At 45.3% G+C, this 19,313-nt stretch overlaps 1 protein-coding gene across 1 annotated transcript; it reads left to right on the plus strand.

Annotated features, from left to right (window-relative positions):
• The first annotated feature begins 8,592 nt into the window (after positions 1 to 8,592).
• ZC3H12D (zinc finger CCCH-type containing 12D) lies at positions 8,593 to 18,662 on the plus strand. Its single transcript, XM_010172168.1, has 5 exons — positions 8,593 to 8,972; positions 13,605 to 13,744; positions 14,994 to 15,228; positions 16,821 to 16,927; positions 17,653 to 18,662. Exons 1-5 carry the CDS (start codon positions 8,593 to 8,595, stop codon positions 18,660 to 18,662), a joined length of 1,872 nt encoding a protein of 623 aa, XP_010170470.1.
• Positions 18,663 to 19,313: the final 651 nt, after the last annotated feature.

A 19,313-nucleotide genomic window follows, 5' to 3' on the forward strand; every position in this document is an offset into this window, starting at 1 on the left:
TAACGATTGTACACAAGCGGTTGGTGCTCCAGCGTGGGCGACGGGGTAAGCGGTTACCCAAAAACATTCTCTTTCCCCCTCTACTCTGCTCTCTTTTCCCCTCTACTCTGATCTTGTAAGGCCCCACCTGGAATACTGTGTCCAGTTCTGGAGCCCCCATCACAAGAGAGACCTGGAGCAGCTAGAACAAGCCCAGAGGAGGCCACCAGGATGATCAGAGGGCTGGAGCACCTCTCCTATGAAGACAGGCTGAAAGAGTTGGGGCAGTTCAGCCTGGAGAAGAGAAGGCTCCAGGGAGATCTTATAGCGGCCTTCCAGTACCTGAAGGGGGCCTACAGGAAAGCTGGGGAGGGACTTTTCATAAGGACAACTAATGACAAAACAAGGGGAAATGGGTTTAAGCTGAAAGAGGGCAGGTTTAGATTAGATATTAGGAAGAAGTTCTTCACTGTGAGGGTGGTCAGACAGTGGAACAGGTTGCCCAGGGACGTTGTGGCCGTCCCCTCCCTGGAAGTGTTCAAGGCCAGGTTGGATGAGGCTTTGAGCAACCTGGTCTAGTGGAAGGTGTCCCTGCTGATGGCAGGGGGGTTGGAACTGGATGATCTTTAATGTCCCTTCCAATCCAAACCATTCTATGATTCATGATAACACTGTGTTCATCCTGGTGTGTGTGCTGCCTGATGGCTGTCGACCACCTTGCTGATGGCTTCCTGGTTTTCTCAAAGATCATTCGTGTATTTATGAAAGTGCTTGAGCTTAAAGCCGGGTTGTGCTCTAGGTGGCTTAGGGAGCTGGCAACATCTAAGTGTTCTTCAGCAAAATCCCATTTTGGCACAATGCCTTGGTGTGTTTGCTCTTCCTTTGGCATGTGTAATGAAAGAGTTGTTCTGCATGGTCCCATGCATGGATGGAAGGGTGTGCCATGTGTCCATGGTTCTGGGCTGCCAAGGATCTTTACTCTCTATAGGTAAAGCTGTACCTGCTTCCTTCCACTTGTCAAAAAAAACAAAACAAAAACAAAAAACCCCACCCAAACAAACCAACCAAAACAAGACGTTCCCAGTGGCTGGTTGTTTGGACAAGGATTTTTGATTCCACATATAAGATTTAATTGCACATTCAAATTTTTCATCTCGCCCTCCTATAGCCTTATTTTTTCATATAAATCTTGTATGTTACTGACAACAGGATTACGAGTTTTGCTTGTAAGCTTCCTAGAGCATGGATAATGTCAATTCTGTTCTCTCAGTCACCTGTTGCATCCATAAGGATAGCATAAGCAATTTGAAAAATGGTAAATTACACTAAGAATTATGTAAATATTTGTAAGTATTTTTGTGTAAAACTCTTGATCTCTTTACTGACAGAATGTGCTTTTTCTCAGTGAGCAAGCCAGTAACATCTTGACTGAACGTGGAAGCTGTGTAAAAAGGCAGCGGTAAACTGTATTAAGGTTTAGTTCGTCCAAGCGTACGATAAATCATTGAAGCTGAAAGACAGTTCCAAGAGCTTTCTGAAATCTTAAGCTGAACAGCAGTAAACTTTTGAACTTGAAACTTGTTTGGGACTTTCTGATTGTAAAAGGTACTTTTTATTATAAACTCAGTGGAAAACATTTGAGTAATAGCAGTATTGTTTTATATAAAAGGCAGAGAAAAAGAGATATTTTAGGCAAAACCAAGTTGGGATCCTGCTACATCAGATCTTAAGATGGGACTGTAATTTTCCAAGAAGCAAAAGAAGTTACCATTGGCTGTACTATTGAAATCAGTTCTACTCTGTTCTCCGAGTCCTGTGGTCAGCCGGAGTGCTTGCTGCTGTGGCATAGTTTTGGGGAGGGAAGAAAGGTGGTCACTTTGGCAAGCCTGTTAAAATGCCCCTTCTAAAGATGCTGGCTCTTTACCAGCCTGACTACAGGACTGCCCATGAGTAACTGAGCTGGCATGCTAGCAGGACCTGTTAAGTTAGTGGTGTAAGTTTTGGGGATGAACACCTGTCTCCAAGTCAAAATTTCCAGTGTCTCCATCAGGGAGAGAATTTCACTGGCAGAAAACATGTAGACGTTGCCTGATAGTGTGTAAAAATCATTTTAAAATTTGGAGTGTAGCTTGTACTCTGCAACAGTGACTTCTTGTTCTTAGTGAACCAGGAGACTGACTAGAGGGCGTATGGCTTGAGGGTCTGACCCAAGCCTTGTAGAAGGCAGTAGGGAGATATTCTTGCTTGAGGCAGGATGGAGAATGTGTTAGTTCCATGAAGTATTTAAAATATTCCTGGCAACAGACCTGCATTTGATTAAGCGCTTCCTTTATCCTGACTGTCTTCTGCTGGTTAGGGGCTAAAGAATTTTCACTGTGATACTACGGCCACCTACGCTTGTTTGATTTTCCCAGCAGGTGAACTTTTTCAGATGAGGGAGACGGTTAATAACACTTTTCTCTGGTGCTGATGCAATAAATGACTGTTTCCTTTAGCAAAGCAAATAGCTCACTGGGGTGTGTAGACCAAAACACCTGTGGTGTTCCACGCTACCAGTTTCAAGAGAATGTTTTTTCCATATGAAAGTCCAACACCATCAGGAAAGTGGTTTTGCACGGGGAGCCTGCTTGAAAGTCATGCTTTGTCCTCCCCATAGCCCCCGGGAGCTGCCACAACAGGCTGCCTTGCTTTGAGGCTGGTGGTGATTCTTTCTGGTGAAGGTCTAGTTGTTTCACAAACCATTAAATCCTCAGTCTTCAGTTCAACATAGGAACATCCATTAGTGGGGGGATCTTCCCCTCCAAAAACAATTCCCACTGCAGCTCTTTCCTTCTTGAACATAACAATACCATTGAGCAGCAACAAATCTTTGTGCTGGGAAAACTCAGCGTGCTTGTCAGCGCAAGGGAGCACAGCAGAGAAAGGAAACGTCTATGAAACCACAGCCTTGGGCGCTCGAATGTTTTTCTCTCTGTGCTGGTGAGTGAAAGGGTTTGACACCATCTGAAAAATTAAATATGACCCTTTATTTCGCTTGGTCTTGTGTCTCTCAACTAGCAATCAGCTAGGTAAAGGCCCTTAACAGGTTTCAGGAATTGGGTAAGAGTCTTCCTGGCTGACTATAATTTGAATGATATTGAAGACTTTTGCTCATGGCTTTTTACAGTAGATGGGTTTAGTAATTTAATTACAAATGAAATACAAGTGCAAAATTCTCTTACCTGATTTTCTTCTCTTTTATTTTTATGGGCTCTGGTTTGTTCTTATTTACATAGTAAAAAAAAAAAGTTTTACTGAGAAGTAGGAGTTAAAATGATACTCTGCAATGTCGTATGCTTTGCTCTGTTGCATTTCTGGATTATAAATAACGCAGCAACTTTCTCTTTCCTTTCCAATAGCACTGCTCTGTGGTGGTCTTGTGATGAGGTATGTGGCATTCTGCAAGTTTAAATGGAGCAAAGAAGATCCTTCTTCTCCAGGGATGTGGAGTCAAAGGCTCTGGGAATAGCTGTTCTGGGCAGCAGAAACCTATCGTGTTTCTTGAGTTGTGACCTTAGGAACACTCTCCTATTTCTGTAGCCACTAACTTGCCCAGCCAGGCTTTTGTGGCTCAGAGGCATTTTTGTGCCAGAGGCAGGATAGATGAGGTGGTGTGCTGCCCTTTCATCCCGTGACTGCCCAGGCACTGCTTTGCACAGCAGCAGGACAGCCTGGGTCCCAAAGTGTTCCCGGGAGCCTCGGTGAAATGCAAAGGCACAACCCATTGACTGGAACCAGCTGGGAAGTGGTGGTGAAGCTTGCTTACCAGCAACCCGTCTTTGGGTTAAACAGGATGCCACTACAAAGGGTTTGGCCATCCTGCTTCCTCCCACAAAGTACGCAAGTAGGGGGGGAATTTCTGTTCGGGAAAGGGCAGCCCTGCTCTGGTGTGTCACCTTGTGACAGTGGCAGAGATGGTCTCCTTGGGCAGTGGGGTACCCCCACCCTCCCTGGCCCCATGGGCAGAGGGCACTGTGCCTGTAGAGCTGTCTGCAGCACCCAAAGGGTCCCAGAGCTTAACCCCACCTTGAGTCTCCAACCCTTCCTGCTGCCTAAAAGTGGATTTGAGGCATGCTTGTTTGCAGCAAGGTAAGGAACAAGCAGAGGAAAACCTCAGGTTTCTATTGGGAACTGCCGGTCGGTCTTTGCTGTGGACAGGCTGTGTGTCTCTGAAGTAGTCTTTCAGTGGAGGCACCAGTAAGTTAGGGGGGTTTGTTTGGTTTTTGATAGTTTTCTGTACTCTCCTGCAGCAGGTTCCCTCAGATGTGGAAGTGTTCGAATGAGGCTTTGCAATATCAGCTGCTAAGCAAAATGTTGGGTTTTATTTTTATTTTTTTATTCCCATGTGTCCCTGAAGGTCAGAAATTTGCCAGACATGAGGGGAATGAGGCTGAAATAACTTGGTAAAGCATCCCTGGTAGACAACTTTTCACTTGCCCATTTACCCTCGAATTCATATGCCATTTTCTTACTGCCTGGTGTTGTGGATCCCTGCCAGAGTGGATTTGACTAATCTTTGCCTGTGACTCAGAAGAGAGATGTGTTGGGAACATTTTTTTTTTTTCTTTTGAAAAATGAAGTGAAAGTTTATTAACCTGTAGAGTTAAAAGAGATCAGCCAGCCAAATGAGGAAGTAAAACCTTCCTATAGAATGAGCTCTAACCTGCTCACTGCACTTGTTTGCTCTCAGTTGACATCAGCCTTGCCATAAAGGCTCTAAATACGGGCTGACGACTTCCTTGTGAGCCTGGTACTGCTCTGAATCCAGCTTCTGGCTCTCGAATGGTGGGACGATACTGCTGGGACGCAGAAATCGCAGCTGTCAGGTAAGGTGCGGAGCAAGCAGGGCTACCTGTGAGTAGGGCTCGCTCTCTGGGGTGTTCACTTCTATTATTTTTGGCAAATGCAGCAGGGAAGGAGGAGAAAAAAAAGGTGAATCTTTTCTTAGTCATCAAGACAACAAATGACTGGACTTATTATTAAGAATTTATATAGATCTCTAATTTGTGAAAGTAAAAATTCTTATTTTTCTGAAAGCAGAACAAACCTATCTTCTTTCAGAGAAACAGCTCATGGAAGGGCTTGAATGGGCTGGCAGGCTCAGGTGATTCTTTGGGACAGGAGGAAGAAGAGGTGGCCCAAACCTAAGGTGTGAGGGGGAATGCTGTTACTCATCATGGACGGCTATTTTAGAGAAGACCCAAACCTCCTCTGCCTTGATCAATGCCAGGTCCAGCTGGGACATGGGCAGGATTGGGCAGGATGGGGCATTGGTGTGGCTTTGAGGAGCCTCAGCTCCTTCTGAGGCAGGCTGGTTCTTATTGAGGTTCTGTGGCTTGAAGCTGCTGGAAGTGCTCCTTAAACACACACCTGTGGGGCACTGGTCCTGCTCTGCCAAGTGGAGTCAACACCTGACGGAAGGACTAGGCAAAAATTATTCTTTAAAGTCATTCAAGCTGAGGAATTAGGATATAACCACTACTTCTTTTGGAACATTTTTACAAAAATTACCAATTATTATTTTCTAATCCTCCAAATCATTCAAAATATAAAAAAGACAGAAAAACTTGACAGGTCTCTCATTTTTTTTTTTGGTCAAAAGTAATTTTTTTTAATAGCTTAAATGTTAAGGTTATAATATAATTTTGGAAATGTCACTAAAGCTGGTCCCTCTGTGTGGGTATGCCAGAGGGGGCACAACACCGCAGAGAGGGGTGCTTTTTAAGCTAGAAGATAGGATGGGCACATGATTACCTGTGGATAAATTTATCTGGGAAATGAGAAGCCTTTGCCTTTCAGTGAAGGGAAAACAAGAACAGCTTCCCAACAGAGTCTGCTGAGGTAGGGGGGAAAAGTGTCAGGAGGAAATCAAAGTAGTTTGAAAACAAAGGTCATAAAATTTCTAAAAGGGATTTCACAACCCATTTGGCTGTGATAGCAAAAGCTGGACTCTGTCATGCACAACTTCTCCTCTTGTCATACATTATTGTGCTGGTTATAAGCACACAACTGACTTGTTGGAGTTGGGCATGCTGCTGACTGTTCACTAACATGTAAGCTTGTGATTTTATTATCCTTTAATTCTCTCTTTAGATGGGTGACCTTAGTGTTGGCTGTGACCAAGGCTTTTATCTCAGGGTGTCAAAGGGTGGAAAGGGTGTAGATGTGGACCATGGGCTCAGAGCTTCCTGAGATGGAGCTGGAAAAGTGAGGTGGTGAGCAGCCTTCATCCAGCACAGGCTGACACGTGCTGCTGTTGCTGCTGCTGAGGGGGGGCTGAGAGGTGCACACCACAGGATGGACATGGCCTCTGCAGCTGCAAAGCTGTCTGGTAAAATTTGGGATTCAATTGAACCTACTTTCTGGTGAAATCCAGGACAAACATGCACACAACACAACTTGATGCTAACGTGGAAAAATGTTCTGATCTATTTATCTATCTATCTATCTATAAGCATCAGAACAGATAGAAGTACAGGTTTAAAAATAATAGTGATGCCTATTAAAATATGTATTAAATATTTTCTTTTCAACCTGAGGACAGATATCAACTAAAGTTTTTCATTTACAATAATTTATTAAAATAAACTATCAAAAAGAAGTCAAGTAGTACATGTTAAGGGTTGGAGCCACTAACCACACATCTGGAAGGAGGGTTTGCTACATTGCTAGCCCAGCTGTGACAGCTTCGGCCGTATTTGGGTACAATGATACATTCATGGATCTCAGTTCAGAGAGTAGCTATTTCAAAGCTGAGATATCATTTCAGTAATGAAAAAGCAGGCAAATTCTTTTTCACCTTCAGTCCATGAATTAAAAACAAAGATTAGGTGTGAAAACTTAGAGTTGTGGATTGCACTGTGAGGAAAAACACTCAAGCTAAGATAAGCAATGTTTTCATTTAGATGGAAAAATCCACATGGTAACGGCTTTCCCCTTATGTATATGACATACTTAAGGTGCTTTTTATTTTCCTGATGCTGTTTGTCACTTCTAACAGAGTGCCAGCTTTCTTCCACAGAATATCTGAAAGCTATAAGGCTATACAGAAAGGTAAAGGTCAAAGTTGTATGAGGTGGGGTTATTAACTAGTTATCAGGTTTTCCTGGTAAACTAATCAGTTTTAAATTAACTGAACCCAATGCAGATTTCTTCCCTATAGCCCTGGGAGTCCTTAATGCCTTGGGGAGGAGCAGCACTCAGGCTCCTGTCCCTTCTCCCTGTTTCCAGTCCCTCCATGCCTTCCTCCAGATGGATTTGGCTCCCAAGCTCCTGGAGTAGCCCACTGCTGGGCAGGCAGGGGGTGGTGGGCTGGAGGCATGTGGAGCAGGCTGGGAAGGGGAGCTGGCAGGTGCAATGTGGTTATGGCTCTGGGCTTGCCAGGAAGGTAGTTGTTCGGTCAGTTAATTCTGCATCATTTGCTGGCTGCAGTTAGTGAAGGGAAGAGGGCTGCCCTTATGTCCTTCCCATGGGTAGATAAACCAGTCACAGCTTTTATTCAGGTAGCATCAATTGCAGAGGTACGGTGAAAGAAGCTTCAATGCAAGTATACCAACGGTGACCCAAGATATTTGGCTTGATGGATGAGTAGTCACCATGTATGTCCTGCTCTTGTCACACTTGTTGGGCTGAAGCAGCTCTGGCTATGCTGCCCATCACCTTCATTTACTGGGTAGACCAGAAATGTAAATAGTGCAGTTCTGGAGAAGCTTGAAGTAGCTTTCTGCTACTTCTGCACACTCATTTCTGAATTACCAGTTTTTCTTGACAATAAATATAAGTGAAATTGAAACAGCTTTTCAGATTGCCTGCTTCCAACCACTGCCATGACAGCTTTCAAAACACAAGCTGCTTCTCTGAATGTAAAAGCCCTCACTGGACTAGCAAATACCAGGAAAAGAGTAAGTCAGGCATCATCGGAACAGATGAGTGACAGAATTTCACAAGGTATATCTGTGTATGGACACACAGACATACTAGGAAAGACAAAGCTGTTTTAAAAAGTTCAGAGTTCCCAGCTTCTTTGCAAACAAACAACACGTTTCCTTAAACCACTCGATGAAATTTGCTGTTGTTGTTAAGTTGCTATGGCATCTGCGCTCATCCAACAATATTTGATAGATTTTTATCTGCGGCTCACAAACCACACTGAGCAAACTGAAAATCCCCAGTTACACCGTCCTTTATATCATTTCCTGTGAGATAAGTCTGAACAACAAACTTACGCATACAGCGTGTCTGTGGACAGACAGGCTTGCATAGCTCATGAAGTCGGATGACACCTGTCTGACATAATGCCTGGAGAGTGACAAATGTTGCATGGGACACTCCAGTGCTTTTATAAATAAGAGTGGACCAGACAAATGCTAAAATGCTCAGAGAAGACCCAGCAGTCACTTCAGAGAGAAGACAGCTGATCAGATAGTCTCTTTGCTGTGTGCTAGGCAAATAACTGAGCGTGCACGTTCTTCCTTAACACTTGCTTTTTGTTGTTTCTAGTCTTACCCCCACCTAAAGCTGATGCCTGTTGGATGAGGCTGGGAAGACAGGAGCACTGGGTTTAAAGGAAACTAAATGCCTGCTATGATGGAACTAGCCAGTTCACTTTCTAGCAAGCCAGTACCACCATGCTCCAAAGTTTCTACAGCAGGAGTGGAAGTGCACCAGAGCAAGCTGGATTTTTTCTGCAAGCTGGGCTATGGTAAGCAGGACATCTGCAAAGTGCTGGAGAACTTGGGCCAAGAGGCCCTGGAGGATGATGTGCTGAAAGAGCTGATTCGGATGGGGCGCAAACCTCAGGCTCTGGAGAGCCAGACTCAACCTTCCCCTCTAAAACTTGTTGCCCGTGGATCATGTAGCACTTCCCCAGTGTCAAAGTGGCTTGGAGAAGATGACAGTGATTCTTCCAATCACTTGAGACCCATTGTGATCGATGGCAGCAATGTTGCAATGAGGTAAGCTCTGTTTCCTGAAAGGGATCTCTCTTCCTTTGCAGTTTTTGAATTTTAAACCCGATGGCTTGAAGTATGTTTTTTTCTTCAGCTGAGACATACATTGATGTATTTAATGTACAAAACACCCCTTATTCCTGTTCCTTGAGGCACAGCTGTCTCTATGCCTGTAAATAAGCACATTAAATGCAATCACTGGTTCGCTCTGCATTTTGACCTTTCATAGCCACCAGCCAGCTAACCACTACTGTTTACAGCAGTATGATTCAGCAGCTCTCTCTTCCTTTTCATTCACCATTGATGTTTCCCTGCCTTTTCAAATGCGTACCTAGGATTTCTAAATCTATATGCTGAGGTGTTTCCAGGAAAAACTGATGAACAGATAGACAGAACAGCCCAACTAACCTAAGAAGGAGAGGAAAAAAAAAGACTGGTGGCTGTGGTTCCCAACAACATCCCAGTCACACTGTTTTAATTTACAAGGAAACCCCAACAATGTTCCCAGCTTATATATTTTGGTTGGTTTTTGGTTTGGCTTCATTTTTATGGAAATATCAGGGAACTGATAGTTGACTTGTACTGAATAGTCTCATTTCTTCCTTAATTAATTCTGTTTCTGGGAAATGTCATAGCAATCCATCCTGGCCAATTACATTTCCTAAGCAGTGTCCTGACACTGTAAAAGCACCTTTACTGACAGGGAGCCTGTCATGTCCATGTGGATGGGAAGTCCAAAGACAGCAGTGGGTTGGCCTCTGGGTACCTGAGCAATAGGAACAGCCAGAGGCCCTGGCAATCAGTGTCCAGGACGCACTGGCTGTCCACCAGTTTTCTCTGTTCAACATGGCCAAGCCCGTCCTCACAGGTTGGGACACCAACTTCCTCCTTCTGTTAGCTTTGGTGTGAGGTGAGATGAGACCACATCCCCTCTGCTTAGAGGGCAAAGGGGACAAGCACATCCAGAGCAACTAGAGACTAAGCAAATTATGCCATCTTCTGGATGAAGGGTGAAATCTCATCCAAAACTGAGGGGTTCCTTGGTCAGGGCAGCCAAGAAGAGAGCCAAGAGATTTTGCACAACAGAGCAAAATCGCTTAGCCTTGGCTGGACCATGAGCTCAGCAGCCAGGTGTTAGGATCTCCTGCCCTTATTTGCATTTTAACCCTAGACCCTCCTTAGAGTGTCCTTCTTGCCTCTCTGTGGAAGAAATGAGCTCCCATCCAGGCTAAGTTGCTGAGTTGAGCACCTACCCTTTCATTGTGTTAGGTGCAGTATTACCCCTGACTGGCCATGTGCTCCATTCTCCTGGCATGACCTTGTCCTCACCTATTTGCTAAGGCTTTTTTAGAGCAGGCAGAGGTGGACAAGGCAGAGAACAGTGTTTTTTTATAAGATGGCAGAAAACACACCCTTGTTGCTGAGCAGGAGGCCCAGAGTAGGTAGGTGGCTAATTGAGATAGATAGTGCATGTTTTGAGCTTGGAATACTCTGGGAAGGCCCTGAGATCATCCCAGCTTATGTGAGTCTGAGAGATGCTTGCCTGCCAGATTCTTGAAGGCTGGTGTTCTGCTGTGGATTCCTTGTTTTTCACCTAAAAGGAATTAGAGGAATGTGAAATACTTTTGAGTTTCAGAAAGGTGAAGGCTTTACAGCTCTTCTCAGACATCCCCAACCTCTGTCTTGACAAAGCTAATGACTGCTTGGATGATGGAGAAGCCTATTGAGCCTATCCGTTCAGTTCATACTGAACCAATGCAGCCTTGAAGGAGTTGCTTTCCTCTCCTGGATGCCTTTCCAAAGTGGTGCTGAATGGCATTTACTTTGGCTAATGGGACAGGCTTAGTGAGTGCTTTCAGCACCCTTGTTTTAATTTTTCTGGTTTGCTGCTGTCAGACAGAGAAGGGCAGTTTGCAGCATAGTCAGGGAAAAGGGATGTTAGGTTTCATTGCTGGGAAAACTTCATCCTCAACAACAACAACCATAAAAGTAGAGGAGAAGCAGCAGTGTAGGGATGAAGCTGTCAAAAAGTTGAAACTTGGAGAGGCAGTGTGGAGAAAAGCATCTCGAGCATTTGTATTTTTGTCTTAGAACTGGTTTTTCTGGAGCATTTTACAGTTGATGTTGAGGCCCCATTGCGGGCTGCAAGGTTTTGAAAAGGCTGTAAATGCCCCAAGATAATAAAGCAAGTGAGTGAGTTGGCGGTCTCCAACCATCAACCAGCCTATCCACAGAAACCAAATGGAAAATAACCTTGCCTTCAGCTCATCTCACTAGTCAAGCATCTCAGTACACTTTGCCTTTCCATCAGATGTAGCAAAAACCATAGCTGTCTGCCAGCCTGTCCATGGGAAGCGGGCAGGATGGTTTAGTGGCTAGTGGAAAAAATAAATGGAGTTGTGTTAATATGAAAAGGGAACTGTCATAACCCTATTCACTGCACACTGAAGAGGCTATCTAGTCTAGTGCTTGACCTTACACCTAGTTTTTAAGCTGTGATAGGTACAGAGGTCTTTTCCAGTCCTGTGTTGGGCTCTCTCACCTCTGCCAAAGCTGTGGCTGAGGCTCTGTCACAACCAAGTGGAGATGGGTTCATTTGCAGATTTCAAAAGGAGTTGTTTTGACTAAACTTCTTCTCAAAGAGGTTGGGATTTCATAATTTAAAAAGGAGTCACTGCATGCTAATTATGGATTAATTGCCGGTGTCACAACGAGGCCAAATCGTTGCTTCAGTTTCTGAGAGGTGGGCCCTGCTGATCTGTGCAAGGTACCCTGCTGCTGTCAGGAGGGAGAGAGATGGGGCTGAGTTATGTCAGATCGGTTATGCCCATGGACTATGGGGTGTGGGAAAGGTGACTGACAGAAGCCAGTCTGTTGTCAGGCAACCCAAACTCACTGTGCTGGGAGAACGAAACCTTTTAAAGCCCCTGCTCCATTGCAGCGTGCGTGTCCTTACTATTCCAGATACACATTCCCCAGGTCTGGCTGTAGCAGTGTAGCAGCAACTGGATTAAGTGCTAATGCTGAGAAACAATTCCAGCTGCCTCTTCTTGCTTGTTCTGCTTGGCCTTTTGGCCAAAGCAGTTGTGCTCAAGTGCTTTACCTTCTGCACAAGGGATACAGCTAGAATTACTTTCCTAAAGCTGACAAGGTTATGTTTATGAGTAGTCGATGTTGAAGCAGGCTGTAGTTGAACTTTGTTTGAATCATGGCATTGAAGATGTACCTAGACTTCCTTTTAAAGGCAGTTATCTGAAAAAGTCACCTGCACATCCAGTTCTTTTGTTCAGGTGACTTTATACCTATCCTGGGTAGATCCTGTCCTTTAAAACCAAACAAAACTGCTGCTCTAGAATGGAGATTAGATGTGTCAAGCACTTCAGACATTTATTATTGGTAATTTTTTTTTTTAAAGATTTCCTATTGCCTGGGTAGCTATTAATATACAACGAGGTTTCTTCCTCCAAACTGCACTATTTTTTCATTTGAGGTCACAACTTCAGCACTGAAACTTTTATTAGGTGTAAAATGGAGCTTTGATTATGAGGCTGATGTAGGCAGAACCTGGACTGGAATTCCCGGGGTATGGTGAGGAGAGAGGCATTTAAGACTGTGGCATCATCCTTGACTGGTCCGTTACTGCAGATAGGGGTAGTAACCGAGAGAGTAGTTTACAAATATGTTTCCAAGAGGTGAAAGCCTGAGTAAGACTATGGCAATATTATCCAGAAAGCTCAAAGTACAAGGATGAGGTTTCTGTAGATACTGTGAGGGCGTTTATCCATTTTAGGACTTTGTGTAGAGTTGATTTGTGTTTCCTTGTGCACAGGTTGTTAACAAATTACCTTCTTTTACACATGCACTGCACTGTAGTCAAATTTTAGATAAGAGAATGTCAAACAGTAAGAACTTTCAATAACGGGGGAGAAACTTAGGAAGGTTATCACCCCTAATTGTTTCTATTGAGGTTGTTTTCTGTGCCTTGCTTTGGATGTTGATAATTCTGCAGAACCCACCTTGCCTGCATCCACTACAGCACGTCCTAGGGATTTCCTACTTCTCTGTGCAATGAAGACAAAAATCCACCAACTAGGGCAAAATAAAGATGGGCATGAGGTGCCTGTGGCCATCTCCACTGAGGACTTGTCCCTTTTTTGGTGTCCTGGCTTAATTTCTCTGTATTTCCCATCCAGCCTCTTACAGTTTTCCTTCCCCCATAGTTTGACTTCTGTTTCCAAAAGAGGTCAGCAGCAGAATGACCCACAATCACACTTGCAGCCACTTCAGCCATTAAAATCACTAATGTCACTGTTACCACAGAAGAAAATTCCCATATTTTATTTCTCATCGAAAAGCCTTTTGGGTTTCTGCTTGTGCTAGAAGAAACTCTTACTTCTCAAACCATTATCAGACAAGGCACGAGAAAGTTTCTGACACAGCCTAAGATCTTGCTGGTACTTTAGGACCAAAGTCCATCAGATGGAAGCAACAGGCTTGGGTAGCAGGCGGGTCATAGAAATGGGGGATAGGAATGACAGGAAAGCTGTTTGTTTTGCCTTTTCATTACTGACTCAGTTAAAGAGAACTGGAAGCTTCCTGAAAGTTTTGCCTCATCATTCTCCTCTTATTTTTTTATAGCCATGGAAACAAAGAGATATTCTCCTGCTGGGGGATCCAACTGGCAGTGGATTGGTTTCGAGAAAGGGGGCACAAATACATCAAAGTTTTTGTCCCACTCTGGAGAAAGGAGCCTCCTCGACAAGACAGTCCCATTGCAGGTAGGTAACCATCCCAGGCACAATTTGGCAACCACTAGGTGCAGTTTGGAGACAGAGGGTGTGAAGAATCCCGTACAGTTCCGCCCTGTAAAGACAAGCACAGTGCAAGTTGTGTATCAGGTTCCCATCCTTAAGTTAGTTATTTATTTATTGTCGCCTGCTCCCAGCTAGCAGCTAAAACTGCATACAAGGCTTTGTGGCACTCCTTTGAGCCTTCTGCTTTACAAGCACAAGCTGCTGCCAGCCAAGTTACAGAACAGCAAGTCTGTCAGCTCACTACAAGTCTGCAGAGCTTTTAAGGCCAGCTAGGAGACACCAACATCATTGCACACGTTACCCAAAAGCATCGGTATCTGAAGCATTCACAACTGGGTGACGATTACAGGAGCTACATGGGTTTCTCTTCCGGGATAAGGAAATACACCGGCTGAAGTCTGTGGAGGGTGGTGAGATTTAGTTTGTGTGGAAATAGACCTGCCAGATTTGTGCCAGCAGCTTGGCATCTGCAGATGAGGGAGCTGGGGATCCGCCTTTCTGCATAGCAACAATAGCAGGAAAATAAGTTTATTTATTTATTTATTTGGGGTAATGGCTATAAACTGGAAGAGGATAGATTTAGATTAGATATTAGGAAGAAGTTCACTGTGAGGGTGGTGAGACACTGGAACAGGCTGCCCAGAGAAGCTGTGGATGCCCCCTCCCTGGAAGTGTTTAAGACCAGGCTGGATGAGGCTTTGAGCAACCTGGTCTAGTGGAAGGTGTCCCTGCTGATGGCAGGGGGGTTGGAACTAGATGATCTTTAAGGTGCCTTCCAACCCAAAGCTATGATTCTGTGATTCTATGATTTATTTTGTCAGGTATGTTTTTATCTCCAAGTGAAGATCATATCAGTGCTGGTTATGAGTCTTCTAGCATCTAGTGGGGTAAAAAGGGAACTGCAGGGGTTCAGTATGCCTCTGGTATAGAATTCGAGCCATCCTTTTACAGATAAGACTTAAAAATCAAAAAAAGATGTCTCGAATTTTACAAGTAGATGCTTTTGTAAAAGACCTAATTTCCAAGTTGCCAAATAACCACCAGATATCAGTGCATGTGAAAATCACACCACGGTAAGTTGCCTAAAGTGCTGAAACATCTTTAGATTCTTGTAGGTTTCTAGCACATGACTGAGACCTGGTCATTATTAATTAATTAGTTTATCTTTTAAAAAACTTTTTTCCCCTTCTATTTCTGCCAACCACCCCACCAGATCAGCACATTCTTGAAGAGCTTGAGAGGCAATCGATCCTTGTGTACACCCCATCCCGGAAGGTGAAAGGCAAGAGGGTAGTTTGCTATGATGATCGCTATATAGTGAAAGTTGCTTATGAGAAAGACGGAGTCATTGTTTCCAATGACCATTACCGGGATCTCCAGAATGAAAACCCTGAGTGGAAATGGTTTATTGAGCAGCGACTACTCATGTACTCTTTTGTCAGTAACAGGTAAGAGACAGTTGTTGTTAAACAATCCTGAATTTAAAAATTATGGGCCAAGTCTGCTCCAACATCAATGCACCTCCTGCGAGTAGCAGAGTACATGAGCCTTTTTCTGAAAAGAATTTACCACAACTTTTCTTATTGACTCCCCCATGTCACTCTTCAATGAACTTCTCTATTTGAATGGCAGCGTTAGTGACCAGATTTGCTTCTTTCCAACCCAAACTGGGATGTTAAACCAAGTGTTGGTATCTTTTAATTTCTATTTCCTATAAGAAACAGAATTAAATCTGTGAGAGAATGCTGGATATCTGGCAGTATTTTTAACTTCCCTACAAGGCAGAACAACACTTTTTCCTATGCTTTTCCTAACTTTATAGAAGGAGAGAGAAGAGAAGCTGGTCTCTTCAGCCCTTAGCCATCCTCACTGGGGAAGGATTTCATTAAGGCATTTGTACCATGCCTGTGAGGCTGAGTTGTATGCCCCTCAGTCTGTACATATTAACCTTGCCTGGGTTTCCTACTTGTTTCCTTGCTGGCCTTCAGTCTGGCTGGGGAAATGCAGTTGGAGATATCCAGTGTGCATGGATGAGTGTGAGCAGAGGAGCTGCCTCACACAGTAGTCCTCTCTGTGGGTCAGGATGGAGACTTGGGTTTTCTCACCACCAAAATGGGATGGGAGTGCTTGGCACTGGGTTTCAGTTTCCCTGTAATGTTGTTCAGAGAAATGCAGTCACTGAACAATCAGCAGACTGTATTTCTTGAAGCTCCAGTCCATTGTCACCAACTACTATCAGGCTTCTTCCTGCACAGCTTTGGGAACCTCTCTAGAACCACAGGCTGAAGTTGGAGGTTTCAGTCCTGTTATATGGATAACCAAGTTCCCCGAGTGCCTCCCTTCCCCTCCTAGCCGCGACTCCCTTCATCTGACAGAGTTGTTGTCCCATGGGTGGGTGCAGTGCAGATTCATTTGCAAACAAGTCCAGAGGTGCTAATTAGTTTTCTTCCTGAAGCATCACATTCAGGTACTGGCACAGAACAATAAACAGTTTTATGTGAGCATTTTGTAGGTCTTGTAGCAGGAAGCCTTTACTGAATCCTTGAAAAGGGCTGGGCTCGTTTATCGCAACACATGCATGATCAGCTGTAGCTCTGAATTAGCTGCTGGCTTTTAAATCTTCATTCTCATTCGAATATTTAGTAAAAGAAAAGTGAGTTTGCTGTGGAAGGGAGCTGATGGCGAGGATCATAGTGCTGGGAACACAGAAGAGTTTGCTGCTGCCACTGCTTCAGAGAAAAAGGAAGCAATGCTGCAATGGTCAGGGCTGCTGGCTGGCCAGAGCTGTGCCAAGGCACTATGCCTTTCTGGTCATTTTAAGTAATTAAGGAAAATTAACAACTACATGAAACTGAAGCATTGTTGTCTTGGCAGGCAGGAGGGCACCGTGTCTAGTAACACAGCCTGACTCCTGAAGGCTAGGCCACAAAAGGATCACAAGGATTTTCTGCACTAATCTTGTGCCACAAGCTGTGATGGCACTTCAGCTCCAAAAGCTCAAGATATTTTTTGTTACCCCTGTGACTTTTTCCTTTTTCAGGTTTATGCCTCCTGATGATCCATTAGGCCGGCATGGACCCACTCTTAACAATTTCCTCAGCAAAACACCAGTGCTTCCTGAACCAAAGTGGCAGCCTTGTCCCTATGGTGGGTTTCTCTCTGTGCTGTGAACTGCTGCCCCATTTCCTCCTGCCCCTTGCTTCCTAGCAGCATTTTCCTTCAGCCAAGGGCAAGCACCATTGCCATGTCCTGTCCTGCTTTGTGCAGCAGGGACTTGGATTGGGGCTGCTCAAACGTGTGATGCTTTTTTCCTCTCCTGCTTAAGTGGTTTCAGCCTCCACAAGGCAGCAGCTGTTCCTGGCTCCTCCATCCTCACCTGGGCGCAGCACCCAAGCCAGGCACTGTGGCCGTGCTGACCCCCAGCCTGCACACGCTTTTCTCTATGCAGGGTGGACTTGCATTGTAGTACTTGTGAAAGGCCATCCAAATGCTTCCCCTCTCTCTCCCCTCCCAACAGCTTTCCCACAACATGGAGGTTTCTCAGAGGTAAACCCCTATACATTGTTTTTTAAAGCAACCCATTGTAGCAGCAGGTCTCCCAGCCCACTGAGTGCAGCAACCGGAACATAAATGAATTTTAATCACTTCCAAAATAGCAGGAACTTCCTTTCACTGCTGCTTAACCCCGCTATTTAGGTCAGCAGTATTTAAATCTGGGGTCAAAAGTACTGAATTGGAAAATAGCACTTCCCCTCTCTGCTGTTTGTGCTCACCACACCCCTGCAACTGCACGGTGCTGGGGAGTGCGTTAATTGATGTGGGTGCTGGCGACAACCTCCTGTTTGATTTTTTTTTTTTTTTAATTCTTTCAGGTAAAAAATGCACCTATGGTAATAAATGCAAATTTTACCACCCAGAGAGACCACACCAAGCTCAGCTCTCAGTTGCTGATGAGCTCAGGGCCAAAATAAGGGTCCAGTTAAGCCTGGGGAAAGAGGAGGAGAAGCGTAACTGCTTGCTGTACAGGACCGGAGGAGAGCCTGCACCACCCAGCGCCTGCACAGAAACGCTGCGAGAGTCCAGCAGCCGTGCAGAGGCTTCCTGCTACCCAGGGTGGCCGCGGGGGAGCTCTCCTGAGCAGCCATCCAGCACCTGGGCCACTGGCCCTGGCTCTGAGCTGGGGCCAGAGCAGCGGTTGCTGCAGGCAGAGCCGCTGCGAGACCAGCCACTCCTGGAGGAGATGTCAGCGCTATCCATCAGTGATGACACCTACAGCTACAGTCGGTCCATACACGCCTCTCGGGACAGAGAGGTGACAGACAGCCCTCACTGCTGTGGTGACCTCAGGCACAACCCCTACTCCTTTCCTCACCCCCACAGCTTGGACCACCCCTGCTTTCCAGGATGCCCTTTCCAGCAGCCAGTGCTCCTACCTGTGCAGGGTGGGATGTGCCCAGGCCACAGCTGGCAGAGGAGCTGCTACATCCCCAGTGGTGCTCAGCACAAACAGGGCCTGGAGACTCAGCACCATGTTCTGCCACAGTCTACAGCTCTTCACCTGGACCTGCTTCACTTGTACAGTGAGCACCAGCTGCAGCAGCAGCATTGCTTTCCCAGCCAGCCCCCACGGCAGCCCTTTCTCTTAGACTCCAGCAATGGGCTGGGTTTCTTCCAGAAAGCCCATGCTTACCCTGATGCCTCTGGCAGTGACTACTGGCCCACCCCAATTGCAAGGCCACCCTCTGCCCAGCAAGCACACATATACAGGGAGCTGTGCTCCCTTTTCCCTCACAGTGAGGTGAACCGTGTCATGGCTTTGTACCCTGATATCAAGGATATTGCTAGCTTGACTTTACTGATTCAAAGACACAGAAACTTATAAAGCTTCCAGATCAAATCTTTCCCAACAAGCACAAGTCCTGGGGCAAAAAGATGCTACTCTGAGGCTTAACTAAGTGTTATTAAAGGGCTTTATGGCAAGGGTTATAGCTGTTGCAGGAGCACAAGCTTAAGTATCAACCAGCTATGTTGCACAGGGCATCAAGTCAAGGCAAAGGCTGCCGTTCACTGCAGTGGAAGCTCATTCACCTCCCATGGAAATGAATGGAAGGGCTTAGGGTCACTGGGCTGGCAGCATTTGAACCTCACTGCTGACTGGGTTCAGGATGGCATAGATCTTCCTTAACACCTTGAAACACTAGACATGTTTTTAAAGACCTAACGTAAAGACTACTGTAAAAGAGCTGTGCTCCATGGTCCCCAGTACCAGGCCCTCCAAAGACCGCCCCCACCCCCTGACCACTTGCTCAGCTAGCATAAAAAGTGATTTGGCCTTTTTCTCCTAACACCGGGCTGCGCTCTCTGCTAGACAGCATCTTGGGGTCCATAGTATTGACTGATAGAGGCCCGGCCCTGTGTCAATGAGCTTTCAAAGGTGCCTCCCGTGTTTATAAACCAATGCTGTGAACAGGCAGAGTCACCAGCAGAGGTGGTGGAGGTACACCAGAGCACTTGAAGATAGCTGCCGATTTCT

Source organism: Antrostomus carolinensis, unplaced genomic scaffold (assembly GCF_000700745.2).
Source record: "Antrostomus carolinensis isolate BGI_N321 unplaced genomic scaffold, ASM70074v2 scaffold15447, whole genome shotgun sequence".
Lineage (NCBI taxonomy): Eukaryota > Metazoa > Chordata > Aves > Caprimulgiformes > Caprimulgidae > Antrostomus > Antrostomus carolinensis.